The following is a 24,081-nucleotide window of genomic DNA, read 5'->3' as shown; positions in this document are numbered from 1 at the left end:
GCCGAGGTGCGGGATGAGCCACCTGGGGTGGGCCCTGTCCCCGCGGCCCCTCCTGCGCGGTCCTTGGGCGGCGGCACCGCGGTGGCCTCGCCGCTTCTCGGTGGCGGCCGGTCTGTGCCGGTGCTCGCCGGGCACCAGCAGTGCCTCCGTCGCGGGTATGGAGGAGCTGCTGAGCCGTTCCGTGCCGCCGCTGCCGCCCTACGAGACCAAGGAGAAGGCGCCGCCCCCCGCGGAGCTGCGCACCGCGGAGTTCGTGCGGTACTACCGCGGCCTGGAGCCCGGGCCGCCCCGTGCCGAGCTCCTCACTCGCTTGGCCCGTGACTTCGGCGTGGATCATGGGCGGGTGGCGGAGTTCAGCGCCAAGGTGCTGCAGGCCCGTGAGCAGCAGAGGGAGCTGGGCGCCCTGCTGCAGGCCGAGGACCGGCTCCGCTACTACCTCAACCCCCGGTACCGGGGTCTCTTCCAGCACCTGGGCCGCCTCGAGGGTGGGCTGCGCTTTCTGGTGGAGCTGAGGGGCGACCTGGTGGAGGGGCTGGCGAGCAAGGCAGTGGATGGGCCGCATGTCAAGGTGAGGGCTGGGCTGAAGCCGGGTGGATCTGAAATCGAGCCCTGAGAAGGATGGAGGGGGTGTGGTTTGGGCTTCTTACACATGGAGCTACTCCTGGACCATCCACGTTCGGCTGGGAAGTGTCCCATGACCCTGATTCACTGTTGGGGTCTCCGTGGTGTGGCAGGAGGGAAGCCTTTTCCATAGTCCATGGCACAAGTGGGAGATGGGTTTGTTGATTGCTCAGGAAGGGAGCAGCTCATGGTGTAAAGCAATGGGATTTCCACAGTTAAGTAGTGGTGGGAGGCTGGGCTGCCTTAGGACAGTGAAGGAAGTGCCACAATGATGCAGCATGACATAATGCAGCTGATGGGGCTGCCAGCCAGTGCTTACTGCAGAATGATGTGTAGTGGTGAGACTCCAAAGGCTGATAGAGGACTACAAGTCACACAGTGGCCATGTAATGCTAATGATGAATCATACCAATGGGAGAAAAAAGTTGTCATGACTTAGCTGAGTAGTATGTAGAAGATAGTTGAGGTGGAGCATCAGTTCAGTTTTGGTGCCCACTGTACAAAAAAGAGATGTGGAGAGGATCCAGAGAAGAGCCACAAAGGATTGAGCGATCTGCCATATGTTCAAAGGCTGAGAGAGCTGGGCTTGCTAAGCCTGGAGAAGGCTCAGGGGAGAGTCTTTATCACCATTTTCCAGTATTTAAAGGGTGGTTGTACTGTGTTCTTCACAAGTTACTCCTGGTGAGATTCTGGTTGGACACTGAAGGAAATTTTTTCCCAATGAGAACAACCATCCATTAGAATAATCTCTCCAGGAAAGTGACAGATTTCCCATCAGAGCTTTGGTTGGACAAGATGTTGGGACAATTAGTCTATGTCATGCTTTACCAAGAAAGGTGGGACCAGATGATCCTTGAGGTTCCTTCCAACCTGGAATTCTATGATTTCATGATCCCCAGTGATTACAAGCTAGAGTGAGGTGACATGGGTATGGAGGAAGGAAAGATATTGGAGATGATGGTGGCAGGAGGTGGCAAGACTTCCCAGAAGACATGAAGAAAGACAGGAAGTTGGTCAGATGCATTGACCAACTTGTCTGTTGAAATTCACATCCAGATTAAGTTTGACAAGAAAGGATGTTTCTTAACATCCATGATCATCATATAACTGAAGGAGCAACAGTGCTGGTAAGATTCCACATCCAGCTGGATCATCTTAAGTACAACCAGACTGAAGTTGCAAAATTAGCAAGATAGAAATGTGTAAAACAGCTGAGTGTACATGCATCAAATAATACCGTATGTTCAGAAACACACTAAAGCTGTTTGAAAGTAGAAAAATGCTGTCTGCAGAACTAAAGCTTCAATGAAAGTGCTGTCATAAGCATTCTGTTACATCGTTTTCTCAAAATACTTTTTTAAATAGCTGGGTTCATCATGCGATTAGGCTTAGCTCTGCATATCTGTTCTTGCAGTCATTTTAGCACTTGATCAGTTTTATTTTTCAAACATTATATATTCTAGGAATGAGAGCTGGTGATAAGTAGCGCATAATCCAGGAAAGATTAAGCTAGAACTAGTTTGTGTTGGTGTTTGTTTGTGACCATATTAGCTGTAAGAATTTGATCTGGATACTGTTCCTTTTCAATGTGAAGTTTCATTTAGATCATTCTCATCTGTTTTCCACAGCAGCCAACAGCTATGTGCTATTCTAGTGTTCTTTCCTAGCATGACTGGGAAGGGTCTAATGTCTTGCTTCCTAAAGAACCATCTTGTTCAGCCTTAAGAATCTGTTTCCATTACAAGTAAGTATCAGAATAACCATAAGCACCCAAGGGAGCGCCCATCCTGCAGTCTCTGCGGTGGAGCTGATTACTAGTTGATGAAAATAATTTGCAAAGAAGTGCTATGAGGTCATGTGCATTTGATACCTTAAGCTGTAGGTGTGAGATGTTACCTGTTTACCTGAGGCTCAATACCAAGAACAGAAAAAAACTATATGGGAGAATATTCAGGCTATAGATTTGAGGGTGGCGTGTGTGTGTGTATTAAGGAAGAAGGAATTTGAGTGGGGAACTATTCTCGTGATACAAAATATATTTTGGGATCCTGTAGTGAACAATTTCAGAATGGTTCTTTGCTGATTTCCCTAATTTAAGGAAAGAGATGAAAAAAAATACGGAAAAGTTCTGGAACTTGGGATGGATGTTATTGCATCAGGATTTACTATTACGTATGATGAATTTTTCTCTCCCTAAATTTCTTAAGGTGCTATTTTATAAAAGGAAGATGCAGATTACCTCGTCACTGTTTCTCTGTTGGTTTCATTGTCCCTGAATCTTTAACAAAATAGATGATGTACTGCAAACTGGTGCAGTATTGCCTTCAAGTATACGCATCTTTAGTTGTCTCTCATAAATCACCTCTTAAGTTGAATTGAACGAAATGTAGAAATACAGTCTCAGATTTTATGTACTGTGTGACCTGTGCCTAGCTGCAGTACATTCTGAAATATCTCACTTAGACTTGTGAAAGATTCTGAGAACTGAAGTCACTGAATTGTTTTAGCAATGTCCATGGAGTCTGAAGTCCTAGTGCCCTGACTGTCAGGACCCAGAGTAAAGCAAACTAGGTTGAAAAAGCTGACTCATAAGAAATTGAGAAGAATGGTGGCTACATTACTAGAGGAATTCCATAGATCTTGAACATAAACCCTGAAGATTGCACTGGAAATACTTAATACGATGGATTTTGCAAATAGAAGGAACATGCTGTGCATAAGGTTTAGTTTATATTTTAGTTACTACGAGGCAGAATCATCACAAGAGCAAGACAGAAAAATTATAGGTGTTCTCAGTGACAAGTTGTTATGACACAATAAATGTCTTTCTGTGGATGTGTGAAAGATGATGAATACTGTTGACACGAGATTCTTGATAAGCAGATGGCAAAAAAATGAGTGGTAAAGTGTAGTTTTGAAGCTATTCAGCCTTTCTTTCCCCCAAAGAATCCACCAAAAGTGCCCACAGGACATATGGTGAAGAGAATTTTTTCCTCATAATCTGTCCCTGAGGTGGGTTTTCTTTTCTGTTAAATACATGAATCAGTTATTAGTATCGTAAGCCTTATGGATAATGTTAAGATCACTTAAAAAAAATACACAGTACTGGTACATTTGAAAGTTAAGTTATAGTAAAATTGGGCCTACTTCTTTTATAATGCTGTTTGAATTTTTTTCCTTTCTCTCTGATGTTCTTCCCATGTGTTCTGTTCCCTCCTTCCACCAAAGCATACATAGGTTTTCCACTGCCTTTATAAATGAACTGTTTTTCTGATGAGCCCTTGCAATCAACAGAGGGAAATTTGCTGAAAATCTGTTTCCTGAGTGTAGTTCTTCCCCTTACTGGTCAGAACCCTCTCTCCTTCACTTCTTCTGTGCCAGGATTTTCCTCTTGAGATCTTTTATATTTTGCTAGCTTACTCAGTTTCAGCATTTGAAATATGAACCGTGTTGGAAAAAATCACATTATTATTTCAGGTAGCAAATAGTTTACTGCTTTTAAAATATGCTTCATCTTTCCATATATTGTGGAAAAAGTCAGAGGAAGGTTCAAGTTGCTGGCAAAAGATAATGAAAAAGATAGTACTTTTGTCATACTGATTTATAATTAAACCTTCCATAATTAAGCAGTGGTTGGTGTGTATCTGTAATTTTCTTGTATTGGTCTAATAGAAAAAAAGAAACACTGCAATTGTTTTGTGTACTTTTCCCTTCATAGCAGCTGCTCCTAAACACAGCAGGCACCCAAAGTTGAACTTTTCCTTGAATTATTGTCTTTTCTTAAAGCTTTCTCACAGATTTGTACACTGACCTGGGTATAATCAAAGAAGATGTTTTCAAATTTTAGAAGAGAATTTGGCAATAGTAGAACAACTTCAAGGGAGAATATTTTGTGTGTAGGCTGTACATGGTTTTCTGGGGAGGGGAAATATTTGTCTTGCCTACATCCATCCACAGAAGGATGTATTTATTTCAGATATTTGTACATCATTGAAAGAACTGTGGTCTCATCAATGAGTATTCATTAATGAATTAAGAGCATTTGTTCTCTCAGGTGAAACAGTGTCTATATGGAGAATCTGAATATTGACACAGTTTCCTTTAAAAACCTAAGAAGCATTTAACTAGAGAAACAAAATGAAGTTAGAAATTTTTCTATGGAAAAAGTTTGGTGTTTACCTGTCAAAAATTCTGCATAGCTGTTTCATTAGTGTAAATTTGATTTAAATTCTAACATGCATAAAGACTAAAGCATAACCAGAATTCTATAACATCTGTGTGTTTGCACCCACAGTGACAATGAAATATGGAAATAAAGCTAAATGGATCTTCTTGATGCTGCAGGGAAATTACAGAGTGCATTATATGGTGTACTGGGATTTTGGTTTTGCCCAAACTGACTAAAATATTTCTTATACTGTCCTTAGCTTTTACTTTGCATTTTGAAAGGCCTATTAAAACAAGGATTGCCCACTGCTGTGTTGTAAATATGAAATATTTTTCTATTTCCTCTAAACATATCAACAGAGAAGAAGCTTGGACTGTTAAGTATTGGTTGATAGAGCATTTCTATTTTGTGTTTGTTCAACAGGTTACAATCAAATAGCGAATACAGGTGATTAAGTCACTTGAAAATGCTAGTGCGCACTTTACTCGTTGTCTAAATGAGCTGAAATGAGGGGGGATAAATTATATATTTTAATGTTGTTTTTAGGAATAAGGCATCAAACAGTATAAAACACAGAGCCAGGAAAGTTTTCAGCACTATCATTACCACTGCGGTAATTACTGTTAGCAGTAGAAAAGCAGAAAAAGTCACTTTTATTCGTGTCACACTATTGAATCCTGCTTTGCTGATGAGTGCATTTTTTCAGTATCTCACCAGGGATATTCACTGTGTATATTTTGAAGTTAAAATCTTCAGACATTCCAAAGCTATGGCAAAAACAGCTCTTGTGAGGCTGGTAGGATAATTCTCTTGTAGCCCTGTTGGATATCTAACCAGGAACTAACAGTGAGCTATCTGTTTGGTATGCATGGAGTGTTAGTTACCGCTGGTTCATATTATGTTTGTGTTAAACATCTGCATATGAATTTTCATTGTAGGAGTGTTTTATTTTTTGGTAGCTTTAAATGGAAATTGGTAGTTCCTTCGTTAGAGAGGCAGTTTTTGTTAATAAAAATAATTAATTTTTTTTCATAAGTTTTATTTGTTGCTCAATAAATAGGGACCTGATGTGGAAGTTAAAAAGCTTCTAACTCCCTGTCTTGCAGCAAGAACACAGAATGAAAAGAAAAAGAATCATAATTTATTATACTTAGCTAATAGAAACGGAAGTATAGCTGGTAATTTTAAATACTACTTTGAGTATGTATTGTTGCTCAAATTTGAAATTGGGATGCTTTATAATAAATGTGTGCTTTCTTTTTAATGAAATGTTGGATATGTAATTTTGTGATTAGGCCTCTGAAATGAAAATAAGAATTTACTCAGAACTAAGTTTACAAAATAAGAGAACTTAAGCCAAGACCATCATTGTTGGAGTCAAGCCTTTCAGAAACTTAGTATGTTTTAGAATATTAAACACAGCTCGAGTTTTGATCAGATTACTTGAATTAAGCACATTTTTGATAGTATAAAGTGGTTTATGTCTTTCTGCATTAAGAAGTGTTGTCAACATACACAGTTGCAGTTGGGTGAGAAGATCATTGTGGTTACAGCTGCAGCTATTCTAATTCTTTGGCCTGTTCGCTGCCCTGTTATTTTATAAAGCATTATTATTTACAGCTGACAGAATTGAGATTTAATTCCCCATCAAAAACTTTCATTTCTTTCATGATCATTACTGAAAACACATCTGCTCCACTTTCTTCCTTGGTTACAATTGTGTTGCTTTTATACGGCTGTATCTTGGACCTGAAGTGGCTCTGTAATGTGTTCTGCATCTTGAAAAGAAGCCTTTGGTGCAGTTGGGCATCATTACATTCTGTCGTATGGAGCATGCTTATTAAACTTGTAGGTGCTTCAAAGAACCAAAATGAATGATTCCTGTGTTTTCCACTTCTGCCAGTCTCTCTGTAGTACAGCTGGCTTTCCGCCAAGGCACTCGTTGCCATCTGAGCCCTGTTTACTGCCAATAGATGCAGAGCTGTGTGTTCAAAGTAATGACTAGCAGGAGTGCAGCCATCAGCAGTTTTTCCTCCTAGCTGCTAGACTGCAGCTTGAAATGGCGCTCCAAAAAGCAGAAGAATGACAAGAGAGCAATAGGAACTTGTAAGTTTGACCATAGATCTGACAACTCTAGCTTATTTTTTGTGGTTTACAGTGTGCCCTTATGAAAGAAAAGCAGACAAGCAGTCCTGGAATACCTGGAGATTTTCACTACCTTGAGGGGTATTGGACTAAAAGGATTTATGGTTATTTTCTAAAAAGTTCAGAGCCATGCAAAAACAGGCATTCACAAGGGAAGCATCTTAAAGCCAGAATGAACAAAAATCAGAATATGTTTGTTTGGGACAGTAGACTATTAAAACCAATCTGTGTATGAGAGAGTACTTGAACTGAAAATCAGCTTTTCTGCATAAACTGTTGCTGATAAAAGCCTTGTTGGGGATGCAAGCCAGTATGCGCTGAGGGGTGCTACCCAGGAGCTGCAAGCCCTGTGTGATTTAGCTGTGCCAGAAAGAGCCCTCTTTTGTAGATGCTGTTACGCAGACAGTTAAGGGCTCTTCATGGTACAGCTTGTTCTACCTTCTGCTTTCTCTTTAATCCATTAGACCCAGAAGCATCAGCAAAAGCAGTTTTGCTAGCATAGGTTACAGCTATTCTAAATGCAGTTGAGTGATCTATTATCAGAGTGCATCAAGTGTCAGGGTGCCCTGAGCCAACAGTTATTCTGCATTTTTCCCTATAATATCATATTATAGTAGTTGTGTGCTTTTTTGAGGTAGTAAGACAGCACAGATTTAACGTATGTTTCCAGTAAGCCACTTGAATCATGCAACTCGCTATAAATGTGCAATAGATCTCCTTATTAGGCAGGGAAGGTACAATGCATATGTCTCTCTTAACTATCATAGTCGCAAGTTCTGACATAGCTGCTCCTTCTTAATGTCATCTATTATGTTACTCCCTCCACCACCAACTGTTGCATAGGATGGAATTAACCTTGAGATGAGAGAGCAGGAACGTTTTAATCAAGGCATTAGTAAAACACTGTGAAGCCTGTCCATTCCTGGGGTGGATTTTGATTAGTGTGATCCCTCATTTCCTCTAAGAGAAATGTTACTGCTGCAGATGGTTACATATGTGTATTTTTTACAGAGGTTTCTCTTTATGCAGTGCCACGCATGATGTGGCTTCCATTGTTTTCCATTTACCCTATATAAATGTACTTAAGGTGATTGCTTTTTCTGTAGTATTTCAGTTTTGTATTCATTTAACATTTTTGTTTCTACTAGCACATGCAGGCTTTGTTCAGTCTTGTAGTACAGTTTCACCAAAGACTTTGAGCACAGATTTTTTATATAACTGAGGGCTTTACCAAGAAAGACCATCAAAAAAAGCTAATTTACAAATCTTGGGAGAGGTGACCTGATGGATACTCCCTGTATTTGGAATAAGGCAGTTGACATTTTCACTATTTCATATATGCATGTCAATATATGCATTTCATATATGCATGTCAGCATATGTCAATTTATGTTTCAATAAATAAGCTCTTCTGTATTGGGGGATAATGCTGAAAAAGCATATAAAAAGATGAAAGATTTTCATTTATGACAACTGTTCTGTGCAGATGAATGGCTGTTTTCTTCTAGGTCATTCGTGTAGCAGCTGTTTCTGTGCAAACAAAGATAGGTGCAGACAAAACCTTGAAAACGTGTATTTCACTAACAAATCTTAGTGCAGGAATAGATAGAAAAAAGGGGAACTGAAGGAAAACTTGACTCTCCAGGCACGGAAAAGAGACAGGATTTGTTAGGAATTTACCTTGCAAACTCCATGGCTGTGGTCTTTACCATCAACTTTAGGAATTTTTATGGGGGGAGTTAATGTAATTTGGGTTTGGGTGGATTGGTGTAGGTTGAAGTGTCTGATCACAGTTGGCTGCAAGCGTAGTCAGGGTTTGAAACTTAGTTTTTATAGTATGTTGAATTAAAGAATAAAACTGTCCTTGGAATACTGCTGCAGTTACTTTGGCCAATGGGAACCTGCTTTGATGTTTGTCTCACGACACATGCTTCTAGAGCTTTGATCTTTGTTAGGTTACAGAGTTAAAAAATGTTTGTTAAAAAATAAGATTTTTTTTTTGTTGTTTTATGGAAGTCCTGAGACTACATCTGAGCTTAGGAAAAATGTTTAAGGTAGCAAGTGTTTTTTGGATAGATTTCTGTATTTTATCTGTTGTTTGCTTAAATGTAGCAAGCTAAGGTACATTGTAACATAATTTTTGTCTGTGTACAGCTGTGGCTTAATAAAAGTCTGAATAGAAAGTTGGGAGGTTTTGTTCTAAAATAAATGGTTATTAAGTTAGTTTCAGGTAAGCAAGCCTGTGTTTCTTATCAGACTGTTGGCAAACTGGTGCTGGTGCCACACTGTGCCCTGTATACAAAGCAAATGTAAGACAGAAAAATAAACTCTAGAATCTCTTTAGGGGATATTTGTGTTATGCTGAGTTCAAGAATACTTTCTGAACTCAAAGAATTTTAGACAGAAAAATCCTTAATAATGTAGGCAGCTGGGAATGAGTAGGGAATATAAAATTCATTATTGCTATTAATGTTCCTGAAAGTGTTTCATATTACCTTTGGCTTTAACTCTGTATCATATTCTTCCATATCATTGTGATTTTTGAGTTCTGTAATCTGCTGCTGGTTTTGCTTTTCTTGCTCAAAAATTTTCATAATTCCAGAGAAGAATTCTTTAAAGCCTATGGGTTTATCTTCATCCCATTGAAGGGTGCTCATTTTCTAATTTGTATCATGAGTGGCATGTACAACTCTTGTGATGAGTTCTACAATCCATGCTGAGGTCCAGACTAAAGCATTTTTGTAGTTTACTGGTGCATAAATGTGCCTCTGTGTGTTCCAGTAACCTCCAAGTGAGTGACATCTGGAGTGTCTTGGAGAATTGTCAAAAGGAGAAAGTGCCATGTGTTAATCATGTGCAGACTGAGTAAATAGCTATTCTTCTAAGGAGAATATCTTTCTCCTAAAGAGCAGTGGAAAAAAATGTTTACTAAAGTAGGGATATTAATGTTAAATTAATAAGCCAGTACTAATAATCTTCCTAAGGCATGAACTGCTGGATGCTCAGAAGAGATTCAGATGTAGAAAATTATAGTGAAATTCAAGACCTTATGTTTATCAAATTTCCCATCTTTCTTTTCCACAGTATCTAAATCTGAGCACCTGTGCAGCCTTATTGTCAAGACTACTCAAATACTTATTCTCTGCTTTTCATCCACATTGTTTGGCTTTATCTTCCATTTCGCTGTCTGCAGTTTACTATAGGCAGTGTCTTTAATATTTTCATTGTCATTTCAATGTTAATATTCTCAAACGGATGTGTTAGTTTGCTTGAACTTCCCAGTGTTGTAGTTTGAAATAAAAGGTTATCTTTACTCACATCCCTATGTCCTACAAAGCTTCTTTAGCGGATAAGTCCATGTTTCTTCTGTTTGCAGGAAATGAATGGAGTTCTAAAGAACATGCTTTCAGAGTGGTTCTCAACAGGATTCCTGAACTTGGAAAGGGTTACTTGGCAATCACCTTGTGAAGTACTACAGAAAATTAGTGAGTAAGTGCTAAAAGTTGCAGATGCTCAGTGAAGAAGTTATTAAATGCTTGTGACTGCACAGATTCACTATTTTCAAGATACTGAAAGGCAAAGTCTAAATGAGAAGTAGCTGCATTTTACATACTAGAGAATACACTGTTTAAAACCAAATAAAGGAAACAGGGAAGGGGATCATTTGTCCCATAATTTGATCCTTCAGCTCACATACTGCCCTTGTACTCTGCTGCTTTTTCTTCCAACTTTTCCCACTTCCCTTGCAATTGTGTTCAGATTCATACAAGGATTTAGTCATCTCAGTCAAATATTCTGTAGTGAATAGAGAGTGGAAGTAAAATCTCAAGATATGTCATAAGCATATCCCAAAGAAAACTAGAGAGTGGGTGTGCAGTGTGCCTTTACCATCTGCTTTGTCACAGTTTGCTGATGAATTTAACTTTTTTCACTTATGGCCCGATTCTCCTTTTTTTGATTGGAGAGTTTTGTCACTGACATGAGTGGTAAAAGTACTGAGCTTGTAGGGCTGGCAGCTGATCCCTATTTCTAAATGAAAAAAAAAATACATAATTTTACTTTGTTTTTATTTTCCCATTGAGTTCTGAAGCTGTGCATCCTGTTAGAAACTGGGTTGATATGAAGCGTCGAGTTGGGTCATATAGAAGATGCTACTTTTTTTCTCACTGTGCAATCCCAGGAGAACCACTGATAGTCTTGCATGTTGCACTAACCAGTGATATCTCCAGCAGCATCCAGGTACAGTCACTGATGCATTAAATAGACAAGAAAGTGCTCTAATTGCAATATACTTTTTTTGAAGTCCATAATTCCTTATAATTTAGGAATATTTGGGTTTGATTGAGTTTTTTTTAAGAGATGAAAGAGTTGACATTTTAAAATTACAGGATTATTCTGTCTATCTCCTGTATGATGTAAGTTGACATTTTGGGGGTTTGCTCAAGGGCAAGAATAATAAGATATATGTAAGAAAAGAGAGCAAATGAGATTAAAACTTCAAAGCAGTAGTGATTGCCTCTCAAAGTTTTAAACCACATTACAATTATTTCCTGCACTGCTAATGGATAAGCAGCTCTTCTTTATACTTTTTTATTAGACTTTTGTTGTTTCTCACAGAGAGTAATGAATAAGCAGTGGGGGAAAGTTTTAACAGGTTTGCAAGTTAAAAAGAAAGGCCCTTTTCTCCATAATGATGATAATAACTAGTACTAACTTTTTTTTATTCTCATTTTCCCAGGCCATAGTGAAAGAGGTGCCACCTTTAGAAACAGAAGATGCAGACAAAATTACAACAGCAATTTTCTACTCAATCAGTTTGACTCAGCAGGGACTGCAAGGTGTGGAACTTGGGACTTACCTCATCAAGCGGGTTGTGAAAGAGCTGCAGGTATGTGTGGCAGAGTGTCCTTAACTTGCTGTTTGGCCAGCCTGCTCCCCTCACACTGGTGTTTTAGTTTCCGTTTTATGTCATTGCTCAAGGCAAGGAACTGCTAGGTCTTCCCTAACACTTTCAGCTTCTTACCAGGTCAGCCTTTGAAGATGTGTAAAGAATGGTTGGAAGAACATCTTCTGCTATTGGTGAATGTCTACCACATGTAGTTATTGTTGCATAGGTGGTATGTACTGTGTGAATTACTTGTGTTTGTCCAATCATATGCATAGGTTGACAAAAAGTCAAATTTGGTACATTTCTATTGAAGGTAGCTTTCATATAGCTGTATTTTGCAATATAATGTATTGTCAGGTTCACTAGTGTCTCTCAGTTGAGTGAGTGGAGCCTGCAGTCAGGCTTCCTTCCAGGCCCTGATCAATGTAATCTCTTTCCAATGTACCTGACTGTTCCTGTTTCAAAGCTTACAGCTGCTCCAGTAAGAAAAGTGCTTCCTGTACATTAATTAATTAGTTTTATTGTTTGTTATCCTGAAGTGCCCTTGGTTATATATACAGTTTTCATGTGTACCTTGAATATGTCTGTTTAAAAACAGAGCAACCAACCTAACAAAAAAACAACCAACACACCAAAAAAAAAAAAGGACAGAGGTTTCTTTGCCCTGGCATTTCATGCAGTATAGCAGAGAAGATGTCTTTAATGTTTGAAAGTCACAGGAATGAGTTACTTTATGCAAGTCAGTTCTGTGAATTCGTGTAGTATCATTGCATTCTATGGGATTATTGTTAATAGATTAAGGATTTCTTGAAGAAGCTTGTTGCTAGGAACTGGAGAAAAGAATGAAAATTAATTTACATGTAGAGTGGTGTGAAAGAGACCATCACATTTCTGTGTTGAGCACTTTGTTTTATGGTCTTTACTACTTAAATTATTGACAAAGCTACCACTTAAAAATAATGATCACTAATTGTGTTTAAGTTCATTCTTCCAACATCTGGAATAGTAATGGTGTTTGGAAAATTGCCTGTGATTTAGAACTTCAGTTCTACTTACAAAAATGAAATTGGATGCACCAAATTGCTGCAGCTACAAAATGATTGCTTAGGCAACTACTGAATCATAGCTGGCTGCCCTGAAGTATAGTATTTTCTTACTATTTTCTTTCGTTTTGTTTTATATAGATATTTTGGCTAAATTTTGTTGCTTTTTGCTTTCAAAATGGCTTTAAGATTAACTGTCTAAAGTGCAGTCATCCAGGTATAATTAGGCCATGTCATCTGTCTGATCTTGACTGAAGAGAAAATGGAACAAATTCATGCTGTTCTCTGCTTTCGTATCTGAAAAGTAATTCCTGGATAATTGAGTTGCTTTCATAAAATAACTACTGACAACATATTTGTTCATCACTGATTACTTAAAACACTAGAAAAGTTATAAGTTTGAAAGAAAAATAGAATTCTAAAACTTGATGTGGCCAACAGAAGTATGTGTTTCTTATTTACACCTGGGACAAAGTTTCTACATGTCACTGTTGTAAAGTCCAGCCCTTTTTCCATGTTCATCAACTACATGATCAATGGAAACATTTTGGCTAAGATGCCTTTAAATGCATTCTAATCATAAAATTATTGCCTCAGGCTTAAATAATGTATTTGATACTGAAAGCTAAGTGCTTTCCATGCAGTGTCAAAGATGGAAGTTTTCCTCCCCACTGAAATGTGATACACTGCTTTAAGTTGTTATGAAAAATGTGCTGTTATTAGTAAGATTTTTTACAAAAAATTGGATGTGTACTTAGTTGACTATGAATTTGTATTAAAACTTGAACTGCCTTTTAATATTCACTCAGAGCTACAACAACCTCTACACCTTTCCTTTTCTTGATGATAAACCTTGTTGGTGTACCATTCCAGGGCTGGAAAAATGCATGAATGATAATCCAGTAATGTTTATGATGGATGTGGTTCTTTTCAGTTTTTCTTCCACTCTTTGATGTTATTAATACTTTTTTCCTTTCTCTTCTTCTTTCTTCCCACTCCTTGATGTTTTCTTCCTCATCATTCCAAAATACTGTTCTTGAATTCATTGTCTCAAATTCTGCAAGAGCCATCTCCCAAGGCGTATTTTACATCTGTGAATCGACCCTAAACCATCACGCTGTTGTTACCAGAATGATCTAATACACTTCGGTAACGCCTTGTCATTCAGCTTTTGTTGTAAACATTGTCACTTCCATCTAAGCAGAGTTCACCTTTCAGTGGAAAAAAGCCCTATGTATTTCAGCTTCAAAATACTTACTCTGAAATTTCCACAAAGTTAGATTGTTTAGGCCAGAGGCAGGGCATATGATGAGTCTATGGCAGTCTATGTTACTTTTCTCCCAAAATTCTGGAAGTCTTACTTCAGTGCATTAATTGCACACATGTATTTTTCTTTCTCTCTGATCTGCTGTAAGTAAAGGACTTTCCAAGGTTGTCTGTGCTCAGGTTGGACATAATTCTTCAGAACAGCATTATAGCCACTTACTTTAAAAGGGACAAATGGTATAGTGGTAGTGCTGAGTTGACTTGGTGGTAGCAGCTGAAACAATACAGCCTCAGCAAAAAATTCTTGGGTCAGAAATCACATCTCATTAAGCAAGCTTCTAGCAGACTCTGTAAAAATAGATAGCTGAAGTCTCAGATAGGAAGAGGATATTTTACCTAACCTTTGTATGGCTTTGCAATAAACAAATCTTTTTTTAAAAGTGCTGCTAAATCACCAAATAATCCAGGTTACATAAGTTGAGACTCTTAATTTAACTGATAGTAAAATGCTTTGGGAAGAGGAGACTGTTTTGAAGGCATCAAGAATTTTGCTTTTCATTTGTCCTGGGTTCAGCAGTAGCAGTCATTTTTTCCTCCTCCTTGGTAGCTGGTGCAGGGCTGTGTTTTGACTTTTGGGCTGAGAACGGTTGCTGATAGCACGTATGTTTTAAGTTACTGCTCAAATGTTTGGTTTGTACAAGGCCTTTTCTGAGCCTCATGCTCTGCTAGGGAGGAGGGGAAGCTAGGAGGAAGGAGAGACAGGACACCTGACCCAGGCTAGCCAAAGAGGTATTCCATACCATAGCACGTCTTACCCAGGAGGTAACTGGAAGAAACCTGGAAGGGCTGGAGCTCTGGGGGGATGGAGGAGGTATCTGTCCAGTGCTCGGTCGGGCAGAGTGGGGTGAGTTATGGGTTGGTGGCTGGTGAGTTGTTGTATTCTCTTCACTTGTTATTTGCTTTATCATTATTATTTGTAGTAGTAGTAGCAGTAGTGATTTGTGTTATACCTTAGTTATTAAACTGTTCTTATCTCAACCTGTGGGGGCTACATTCTTTGGATGCTCCTTCCTAACTCTCCAGGAGTTGGCGGGCAAGGGAGGGGAGTGAGTGCATGAGCTGTGCAGTTTGATTTTAAACCACCACACATTTTACCTGAGTCATTGATGATTAGTGCACTTTTATAACTTGTCATCTGTTTGAGTTAACTTTTGTGGATATCTGCTTGATCTGCAGAATGTTATTTCATTTGTATTTTCCCAAGGCACTGCAAACTGTTCAAACTTTTTTTTATCCTCTACTAAAATTCCTTTATCTGACTTTGCCTTAACCTGCTGGGACACTTCAACTTGTAACCTCAAAACTGAATTCTCAGCTGTCATTCTTCATAAGAAAAACTCTAAATTGGACCTGTCATGAATGTATTATTAGATCAGAAGGAGACATGCACTGTTAAACATATGCTAGTAGCCACTCCTTTTTTCCCACCATTGAAGCCTTTACTTGGCAAGGTTTTAAAAACCTGTATGGAAACATTGATCTAGTAGGTATCTACACTATGAAGTTATGTCTGTAAATTCAGTGTTACCACATTCCTTAAAATCTCATTCATGGACAATTAAGGTAGAGCTTTATTTTTTAGAAACCATAGGATCCCAGACTGGTTTGAGCTGGAAGGGATCTTAAAGCTCATTCACTTCCAACTGCTTGCCACAGGCAGGGACACATTCCACTAGACCAGCTTGCTCCAAGCCCGATCCAGCCTGGCCTTGAACACGGATGGGGCACAATCTTGCTAATTTGCTTGAGCTGATCACTGCTGAACATGAATGTGTGTAGGGTGGCACTTCTCACCTTTAGAGAATGTCAAGTACAGATTCCCTCATGAAAATATTTCTTGCAAATGGGTTTTTATTAGGACTGTTAGGAAAACTGCAGTGGTAGACACTCTGGCAAAGATTACAGCCCTCAGTGTTGAGCACTGTTAGTTGAGGCACCACATAGAACTTAATGGCCCCTGCGTTTGAGTCTTTCACTACTCTGAGCAGATGGAGGACGTATGAACTTGAGTCACAGAAATGAGTCCTCAGTTTCTTCTCTTTATATGTGCACTGTTAGCAGTTTGTATCCTTAATCTCAGCCTAGGCATTTTTTGGCAAGTACAGTAATATAATTGTGTGAAGGGGAGGGGTATAATGGGTATCAGAATAGGACCTTGTGTCGCATACAGAGGGCATCCTGGAGAAAGTGAGCTGCTGTAACAAGGAGATTTTTCTTTCTTTGGTAGTTGCTTAACAAAAGTTTGCTACACAAATAATACGGAAGGTATTTATAAACAAGCTTCCATTGTTTTCTGAGCGTATCCTGTTTACATTAGTTTGGGTGAGCAGTAGGATGAATTCATGAGTCCATTGTGTAGTGTTGTGGTTATATTAATGTATGTAAAGCAGGGAGCAGACAACTGAAATAATCTCTTGTAGTCCTTAATTTAAGCTTGTTTTGTTCCCAGAAAGGAATTGGATTTTGAAACTATTTCAGACAATGAGCAAGAAAACAAACAAACCCCAAATTGGACACTGGGAAACAAGCAGGCAGATGCTTTTTTAGCGAGCTGATAGGTGCTGGTGAATGCGTAGACAGATTTCTCACTAGACACACATTTAATTCAGAATGTGTTTATAGCCACTCTAAATGGTCTCTAGCTCTGCAGAAGGTACATCATAGCAATTCAGTCTGCAGATGACAGACACAGATAACTGTGGTGAAGCCTTTGAGAAAACTGCTTAGAATTTTATAGCCTGTGGCATTTGGAGGAGAAAACTGATAGCTACTGTGTGACTCAATAGAAATGCTTAACAATTGGTGGCAGATTTTAGCTTTCTGGTTGGGCTGTTGGTAATTGCTACCTTAATTTAATCTAGGTGACCTGGGGAGATCATAATTTCCAAAACACTTTGCTTTCATTGATGAAAAATATGACCTTGGACTACTGGCTTTCAGAGCGCAAGACAGCTTCAGATAAGATATGGATAATAGGATAAATCTGCACTCTCCTGTAATGAAGAAAACCCAAATAAATAAAAGACAACCAAACCTAGAAATCCAGCCGAAAACAAAATGAACAGCTGTTTCTTAATGGTGTGTGGGTTTCTGACAGGAAAATAAACATTAATGGATCTCCACCAATAGTCTTAGAAACTAGCACATCAATTTACCAGCAACATAAATGTGCACACTCCCCTGAATCTATTTATTTTTCTGCAAGAAATGGCTGCTCAGATAAGCTCCTACACTAGAGCATTTATCAGATAAGTAGTAATCTGTACTGTAGCTTCAAAATGAGATCACTTTCCCATGTCTCATCTGTCCTGAGAAGTAAAAATTACAGTTTTACATGGTATATATTGGTAGGGTAGGAGCAACTAACTTCCTGTTAAATATTTTATGTTGGTCCTGGTGAACAGAACACTCCTGAAACTGAATGACAGACAAATAGCAGTCAACATCACAAGGAAGCAAAATGTCGGTTCCTTAAGTAGGAACTTAGCAGGGGTTGTTATTAATCCACAGATAGGGGAAAAAGTCCTTCATTCTTGCTTTTATCCTTGGGAATGGTGCATAGGTACCCTCTGGGTTTTGCAATGGGGAGATGAGGTTGACATTGTTACTCTGTAGAAACTTGGCTCCCATGTGAAATGCTCAGTAGCAAAACAATATTTTCAGACCCTGTGCTTTCTTAGCAGTGATGTTGCAGGAGACCTTCGGACTTGACTTTGTGGTAACCAGCCTCTTCTTTTGGCCCAGTCAGTTTTTCCTTTTACCTGAAAAAAAAGAGTTTTTGCTTCTCAAATTTCAGCATTACCTCCTTCTTTCCTCTCAGGTTTTAACCACAAACATTTGTTAAGAATTCTTTGAAGATACCTAAGCAATATATTCTTAAAGGCACTATCTTTTCTAGGACAAGTAATATAGTTGGGAAAAAAGGAAAACTTGAAGGAAATATGATCCCATCTTCGGGACAAAAAGAAACACATCCTGAATTCCTTCAGTCCCTACCCAGAGGAGAATAGTTTCTAACAACTTTTATCTCTCCTTTTTTTCTTTTCTTATTTTTCACCCCAGCTGCACAATAGTAACGTCTATACTCCCTCTGGAGCATATCTAGGATTTCTCATTGATAGATGATTAATTTAAAAGCTTTTACCAATTGATTCCTACCTCTTGTGTTCTCTGTATTATGGACTAAAGAGGAACTTTAAAGCACAACAGGAATGAAAACACAAAAGAATGAAACCCAGTTTGAAATCCAGTCTCTTTTGGGGAGAGCTTATTGCTTCCTAAGAAAGATGATGTGAAAAGGGTACTTCTCATTCTAGATTATGGGTCTGCATTTTTGTACTTCAAGGTTCATTTAGGTCTGTCACATCCTAGACAGTTGCTGAGTTTGTCATCCATCATTATTGTGTAGAGAAGCAGGAGGATGCTTCGTCACTGAATTATCAGAAGGGCATTGTGGCCCTCTCTTCTGGTGAGAAATTTATCTAACTGCAGTGAGAGCAGACATGCCAAAGGTCAGATTACTTAACAGCAGACTGTTTTAGCAGTGAAGCTAATGCCATGTGCAGCAGGGTCCCCACTGGTCAGCTTTTAGTGCCCTGATGGAGAAACAAAGGTAGCAAGTGATGCTGCTTGTTACAATCTTAACAAAACTGAAAACTACCAGCTTTTTCTCTAGGAACATTCAGCTTTTTCTCCAGGAACAAGTGTCTTGAAGTATTTTTTCAGTCTCCTTTAAAAATTCCCTTTTGTGACATCTTTCTCCCTCCGCTTTCTCCAGATCTGTTGTTTTGGGCTCAAAATACTGTTCTGTAATAGGAGCTAGCATTGAATCAAGGAAAGTGTAGCTGACAAGGGGGCATCTGAGCATGATTCTCCTCTGCCGTACTAATTAAGATCCTGCTGCTTTAAAGAAAAGTAATATTCCAGATGTGATGATTAGATAGACTTCTTGATTGAGAAACACTACAGGAAGGGGATGAAAGGTGACGAAAGGAAGATTTAGTGGGTGGATTTGATTCTGTATTCAAATTATGTAAAGGTGTTTTGAATTAATTTGTGGATACATTACCTTTATATCCATGGGGAAGTACTGAGTGTGGGGTTTGGAAAGGAAAGATTTTTTAAGTCTGTAAAGTGGGTTTGTGCCCTTTTCCTGCCCCCAAATATATATTTTTAATTACTGCAGCCAATGCTATCTTTTCAAAATCAGAGGGGAAGCGTCTCTACAAAAGTCTGAACTGTCTAATCCAAGAAAAATTCTTTTAATTAAAACATATTTTCTATATCCATGGTTTTTGTAGCCATGGTCTGCAGTAAGGGCACAACCCTCATAAACTTTTGTTTTATAGATGCTGTATTCTCAAAAATTGAGCAGAGAGGTGCTAAGATATCAGCAGAACCTGCCTTCCACAGACATTGCTTTCTGTAGATTTACAAATGATACTTTTATGAAGTGCATATGCAATTTTGCTACAGACTTATGCTTCAGAATTACTCGTAAAAATAAAATACCATCATGTCCTTTAGTGAAAAAGTCACAGGAGATGAGCTTTGGTAGTGTTATACTCTAACCATGGTAGCAATAGCAGTTGAGAATATGACACAGTCAGAATGTCGTGGGTGCTCTGGTTACAGAAATGGGTTTTTTTGTTCAATAACACAAAGAAATGGTTGGGTTTATAAAATTACTTGTTTTTTCCTTTATCCAGTTCCCCAAGGAGATGATGGAGACTGTGTTTCTTTGTAACTTGTTCCATCTTTCTTGTTCCTGTGTGATCTCGAAGAAGAAGAGCTCTTTGGCTTGCATATCTGTGTGATAGTTAAAGAGCTTCAGCTAAGGGGAGCAAGTGAGGTTAGCCACGTTATACAGTTATAAGTCACAAAACTGCAGAGGTGGTAGATTTGAGCTGGCTGGTATTTTGTAATGCTGGAAGCCAGCACGACAGCATTAAGCTATTTGGGAAGCTCTGTGTGGGAAGGAAAAAGGTGTTGTAAATAACTGGCTGCATGTTATTTCAGTTACCAAAGGTATTTAGAAATGGTACATGGCTCCAGCCTGTGCTCCTGGCTTCTGCATCCACATGGCACAGCATGCAGCTGACAGCGTGGTGTGAGGCACAGCGATACCTAAGAATGCAGCCTCACAGGTGCAATTCCAACAACCCAGCAGTGTATGTTCCATTAACATTTGCTAGTGTGAGGTAGCATCTGAGTGATGATGACTTTTTAATGGTTATTTCTGTAACACTCAAAGTAGAAAAAATTCATTTTGTAGTCATTTAAAGACAATTTTCTGTTGACATTAAGATACTTCCATTATGTTGATAAATGTCTTGGTTCTTACCACTTCTACCTATATGAACAGTAATTAAAACAACACTGATTGTTTCAGTTCAGCTCCATCTTCCCTCTGTTTCTTGCCCCTATGTTCCTTTAGCAAGGTTGACTGATGTACTTTCTGTTAATTCCAAGTGACAGTGAGTTTAGCCACCTTCCCTATTCTTCCCATTGGTGTGTTCTAAACTAACGCATTATGTGTTTTGCTTTATGTGATCACATAGTTAACAGTTTTTACTCATAAATTAGTAGGAGTAGTGAAGTTTTATTTTGTTAAACAAGTATTAAACTGTGAATTTTTGGTTTTGTTTTTTTTTTTTTTTACTGCAAGTATGTATTTCTAACCTTGCTATGTTATCAGTGTAGTTTGTAGTTCGAGTATAACATAAAAAGCAGCTGGCCTGTATATAAAAAGCCCCTCTTTTAAATCCGCAGGACATGCTTCTTTCCATGAAAATCTAGAAATCATTTCTTTTCTGATTTTACAGTAGAGTGAAGTAATAAACTGCTTTTCATTTAAAAAAGATAGTTGCATATAAAAATGATATTTCATAAGGTTTTTACATATATTTGAAAAGTTTTGAAAACTTATATATAAATTATTAGAATTTTTGATGCCTCCGAATAACTTCTTTATAGCATGTGATTGCATTTGTTGATTTCTGCCTGTGAAATCCTGCATCAGAACATAGTGTTGGTAAGTACTGCAGAAGTACTTTTAAATAGATGATGTGTGTGGAATATAGTTCAGTTAGGGTTAAAATCTCCTTTGTTCTCCAAGTGCTTTCTAGGCACTAACCTGTTACGGGCAGGTGATCTTTTATTTTGTGTTTGTCTGTGTGTATCATGTAATTCTCAGAATCCCCAGTCATCACTTGACATCAAGTAAAAGGTATCAGCTGTTCTTTCACTCAAAGCTTCTCATTGTCAATCATGACAAAACCAGTGTTTTATGTTTTTCTTTTCCTCTCTCCTGTTGTCTGCAGAAAGAACTTCCTCAGATAAAAGCTTTCTCTACTCTTTCACCTATACCAGGATTCACAAAATGGCTTGTTGGTCTCCTCTCCTCACAACCAAAAGAACTGGAAAGAAATGAACTGTTTACAGAATCAGAATGGCAAGAAATCTCTGAGATCACAGGAGACACTACTACTGAAACACTGAAGAAGATCTTAAATAACAATGAGTGGGTGAGATCAGAGAAATTAGTTCAAGTGCTCCATTCACCATTTATGAGACTCTGTGCCTGGTACTTGTATGGAGAGAAGCATCGTGGCTATGCCCTTAATCCAGTAGCAAATTTTCATCTTCAGAATGGTTCTGTGATGTGGCGGATAAACTGGATGGCGGACACAAGCCCTCGGGGCATCGCTGCTTCGTGCGGCATGATGGTAAACTACAGGTACTTCTTAGAGGATACAGCCAGCAATAGTGCAGCGTACCTGGGCAGTAAACAAATTAAAGCCTCAGAGCAGGTTCTTTCCTTGGTGTCTCAATTCCAGCAAAAGAGTTGGCTTTAATTAAATATTACGAAAACCAAGAGCAATTGTCCCTCACCTATAAAGACTTGTAATAATTTACTCAGCACAGTGCAATGAAAAGTTACCTGGGTTCCCAGTCATCTGGCTTACTTTGCCATAGATTCAAAACCTGATTGACTCTGATTGAGCCACTGCAAGTTCTGGATATCTATTATGTGCAAATACTTATGTATGAGGAATGTATTAAAGGACGAGTAAATTTCTCTCAGTTACAGCTCAGTGGTACCTTGGATAGAAAATACCCGAGCTGTACCATTAGTCTTGATAATAAACCTGCATAAACTGTATCTTTGAAAGGAACTGCACGTTTTTGGCATAACGGTAGTATAGATCGTTCAGTACCAAAGTACCTGGAAAGAAGTACAAAATGAAGGTAATTATTTTCTCAAATGGCAAAACACTAATCTACAATTGTATTTCAATAATATCTGTCTTTTTCACCCTCAAAAACTCTCATGTAAAACCTTGTGGTATTTTTCAAACCCACTAAAAATCTCACTGGATCCTTGCTTTGCTGGAAAATCTTGGTCTCTCAGTGCAGCAGGTATGTAGTACTATATTTGCACTTTTGTCCACTAAAGTATAATGAGCAAGGGGGAAATGTGCAAATAGAAATAAGAGAGACTGATACTTCGGGATCAGCTGAAAAATGTCCAAATATGTATACTATATTTTGGCTCTGGAAATGTTTTAAGTTAATAAAGAGTTTTTTTTTTTTATAAAGAGGTAGCTGTGACCTGCAAACCAATAAAACAATATTTCTCACTAAATCCTGTGTTGTGTATTTTGGTGTGTACCTTCCTTCACTTAAGAGCCCTCCTTCAGAAATGATACTGCCACAGCAGAGGGACCATCTTAACAGAATTTCATGCTGTTTTTCAATTTCTGATTTATTTATAATTAAAATGTAGCTATCTACAGTTTAGAATATCAGACCCATATCAGAATATCAGACTGAACAAACTACTCACAGGTTGCTTTTTCTTTTCTATGTAGCATATGCATTTTGCTAGTCAGTATTTTGTATAGAGCCTTAGGGTGAATGTAGGCACTTAACTGTATTGGTACTAAAACTTTCACCATGCAGATTGCTACAAGACACACTGCTTCTGTTTTAACATGTTAAAAGATGGTTTCATTCTCCTCTTGAGTTTTCTAAGCTTTATGAACTTCTTTAGAATTCAGGTTTCAAGGTGAAATTAGCTACTTATGTAAATATGTACAAGCTATTCTTGGCTGGGAGGAATAGATAAAGAGAACCCTCTTTTCCTTGTTACGTTAAGCTCTTCGAGTTTGAGGAAGCCAGGTCACTTACTTTAAATGAGAGAGTTCTGAAAATGCAATGATTTTGAAATATTTTTTTCATCTTGAAACAGAAACTTTGAGCAATTAAATGTGTATCCACCTGGCCATAGTTCAAAAAGAGCTAATTCTCCTGCTTTACTGCAGATGGAAATACAGCATCATCCTATATTCTTAACAGCTGGACTCAAAGGATAATGAGATTTTTCCACTTGGAGCCCCAGACAAATGTATGAGAATTGGTTCAATGACATGACTGAGGGTAGCTTATGACGAACAAGAAGCAAAGCTGCTAACACTTCATTAACACTTCAATTATTTCTCTAGACCACTGGCTTCTTGTATCTAATATGCACACTACAGATACATGGATCTGCTTAAGGGAAGCAGTCATCCTACCAATCTTAAAATCTAGTAGGTATTGGCACCATATAAGTACTGCTGCTCAGGCTTGTCAAATCAGGAGTTTCTCACAAATTCAGACCGGTACCCTGGGGTTCCAGGACTAATTCCTCAGCATTGAGCCAGTGTAGTTCATTTGCGCATCATGAACAGGTCCACCTCTTCTACATCACCTCAGGCATATGCCACATTCTCCTGCATTAATAGCCAGTTTAATTTACTTATATCCACAGGAGCTGTTATAAGGTGTTTGAGGTGTGGAGCTGAAAAGCAGATTACAGACAAGGATGTAGCAGCATCTTACTGGAG

General features: G+C 38.5%; 1 protein-coding gene across 2 annotated transcripts; it reads left to right on the top strand.

Annotated features, from left to right (window-relative positions):
* Positions 1–22,838, top strand: MLYCD (malonyl-CoA decarboxylase). Of its 2 annotated transcripts, XM_005152364.4 has the most exons (5): positions 1–568; positions 10,311–10,423; positions 11,017–11,173; positions 11,673–11,822; positions 21,514–22,838. In XM_005152364.4, the coding sequence occupies exons 1-5, from the start codon at positions 14–16 to the stop codon at positions 22,045–22,047; spliced, it is 1,509 nt and encodes a 502-aa protein (XP_005152421.2). In that variant the 5' UTR covers positions 1–13; the 3' UTR covers positions 22,048–22,838. The 2 variants fall into 2 exon arrangements, with proteins under 2 accessions (XP_005152421.2, XP_030907800.1); XM_031051940.2 differs by lacking the exon at positions 11,017–11,173 and having other exon boundaries at positions 10,311–10,419; positions 21,563–22,838.
* The last annotated feature ends 1,243 nt before the right edge of the window (positions 22,839–24,081 follow it).

The sequence above is a fragment of the Melopsittacus undulatus genome, chromosome Z (assembly GCF_012275295.1).
Source record: "Melopsittacus undulatus isolate bMelUnd1 chromosome Z, bMelUnd1.mat.Z, whole genome shotgun sequence".
NCBI classification, from domain to species: domain Eukaryota; kingdom Metazoa; phylum Chordata; class Aves; order Psittaciformes; family Psittaculidae; genus Melopsittacus; species Melopsittacus undulatus.
This window is presented reverse-complemented; position numbering and strand designations above follow the sequence as displayed.

Coding starts and splice junctions, on each gene's coding strand:
- MLYCD (XM_005152364.4), top strand. CDS start 14: ATGAGCCACCTGGGGTGGGCCCTGTCCCCGCGGCCCCTCCTGCGCGGT. Junction 10,424..11,016: donor GTACTACAGAAAATTAGTGA/GTAAGTGCTAAA, acceptor TTTCCCATTGAG/TTCTGAAGCTGTGCATCCTG. Junction 11,823..21,513: donor GGGTTGTGAAAGAGCTGCAG/GTATGTGTGGCA, acceptor TGTTGTCTGCAG/AAAGAACTTCCTCAGATAAA.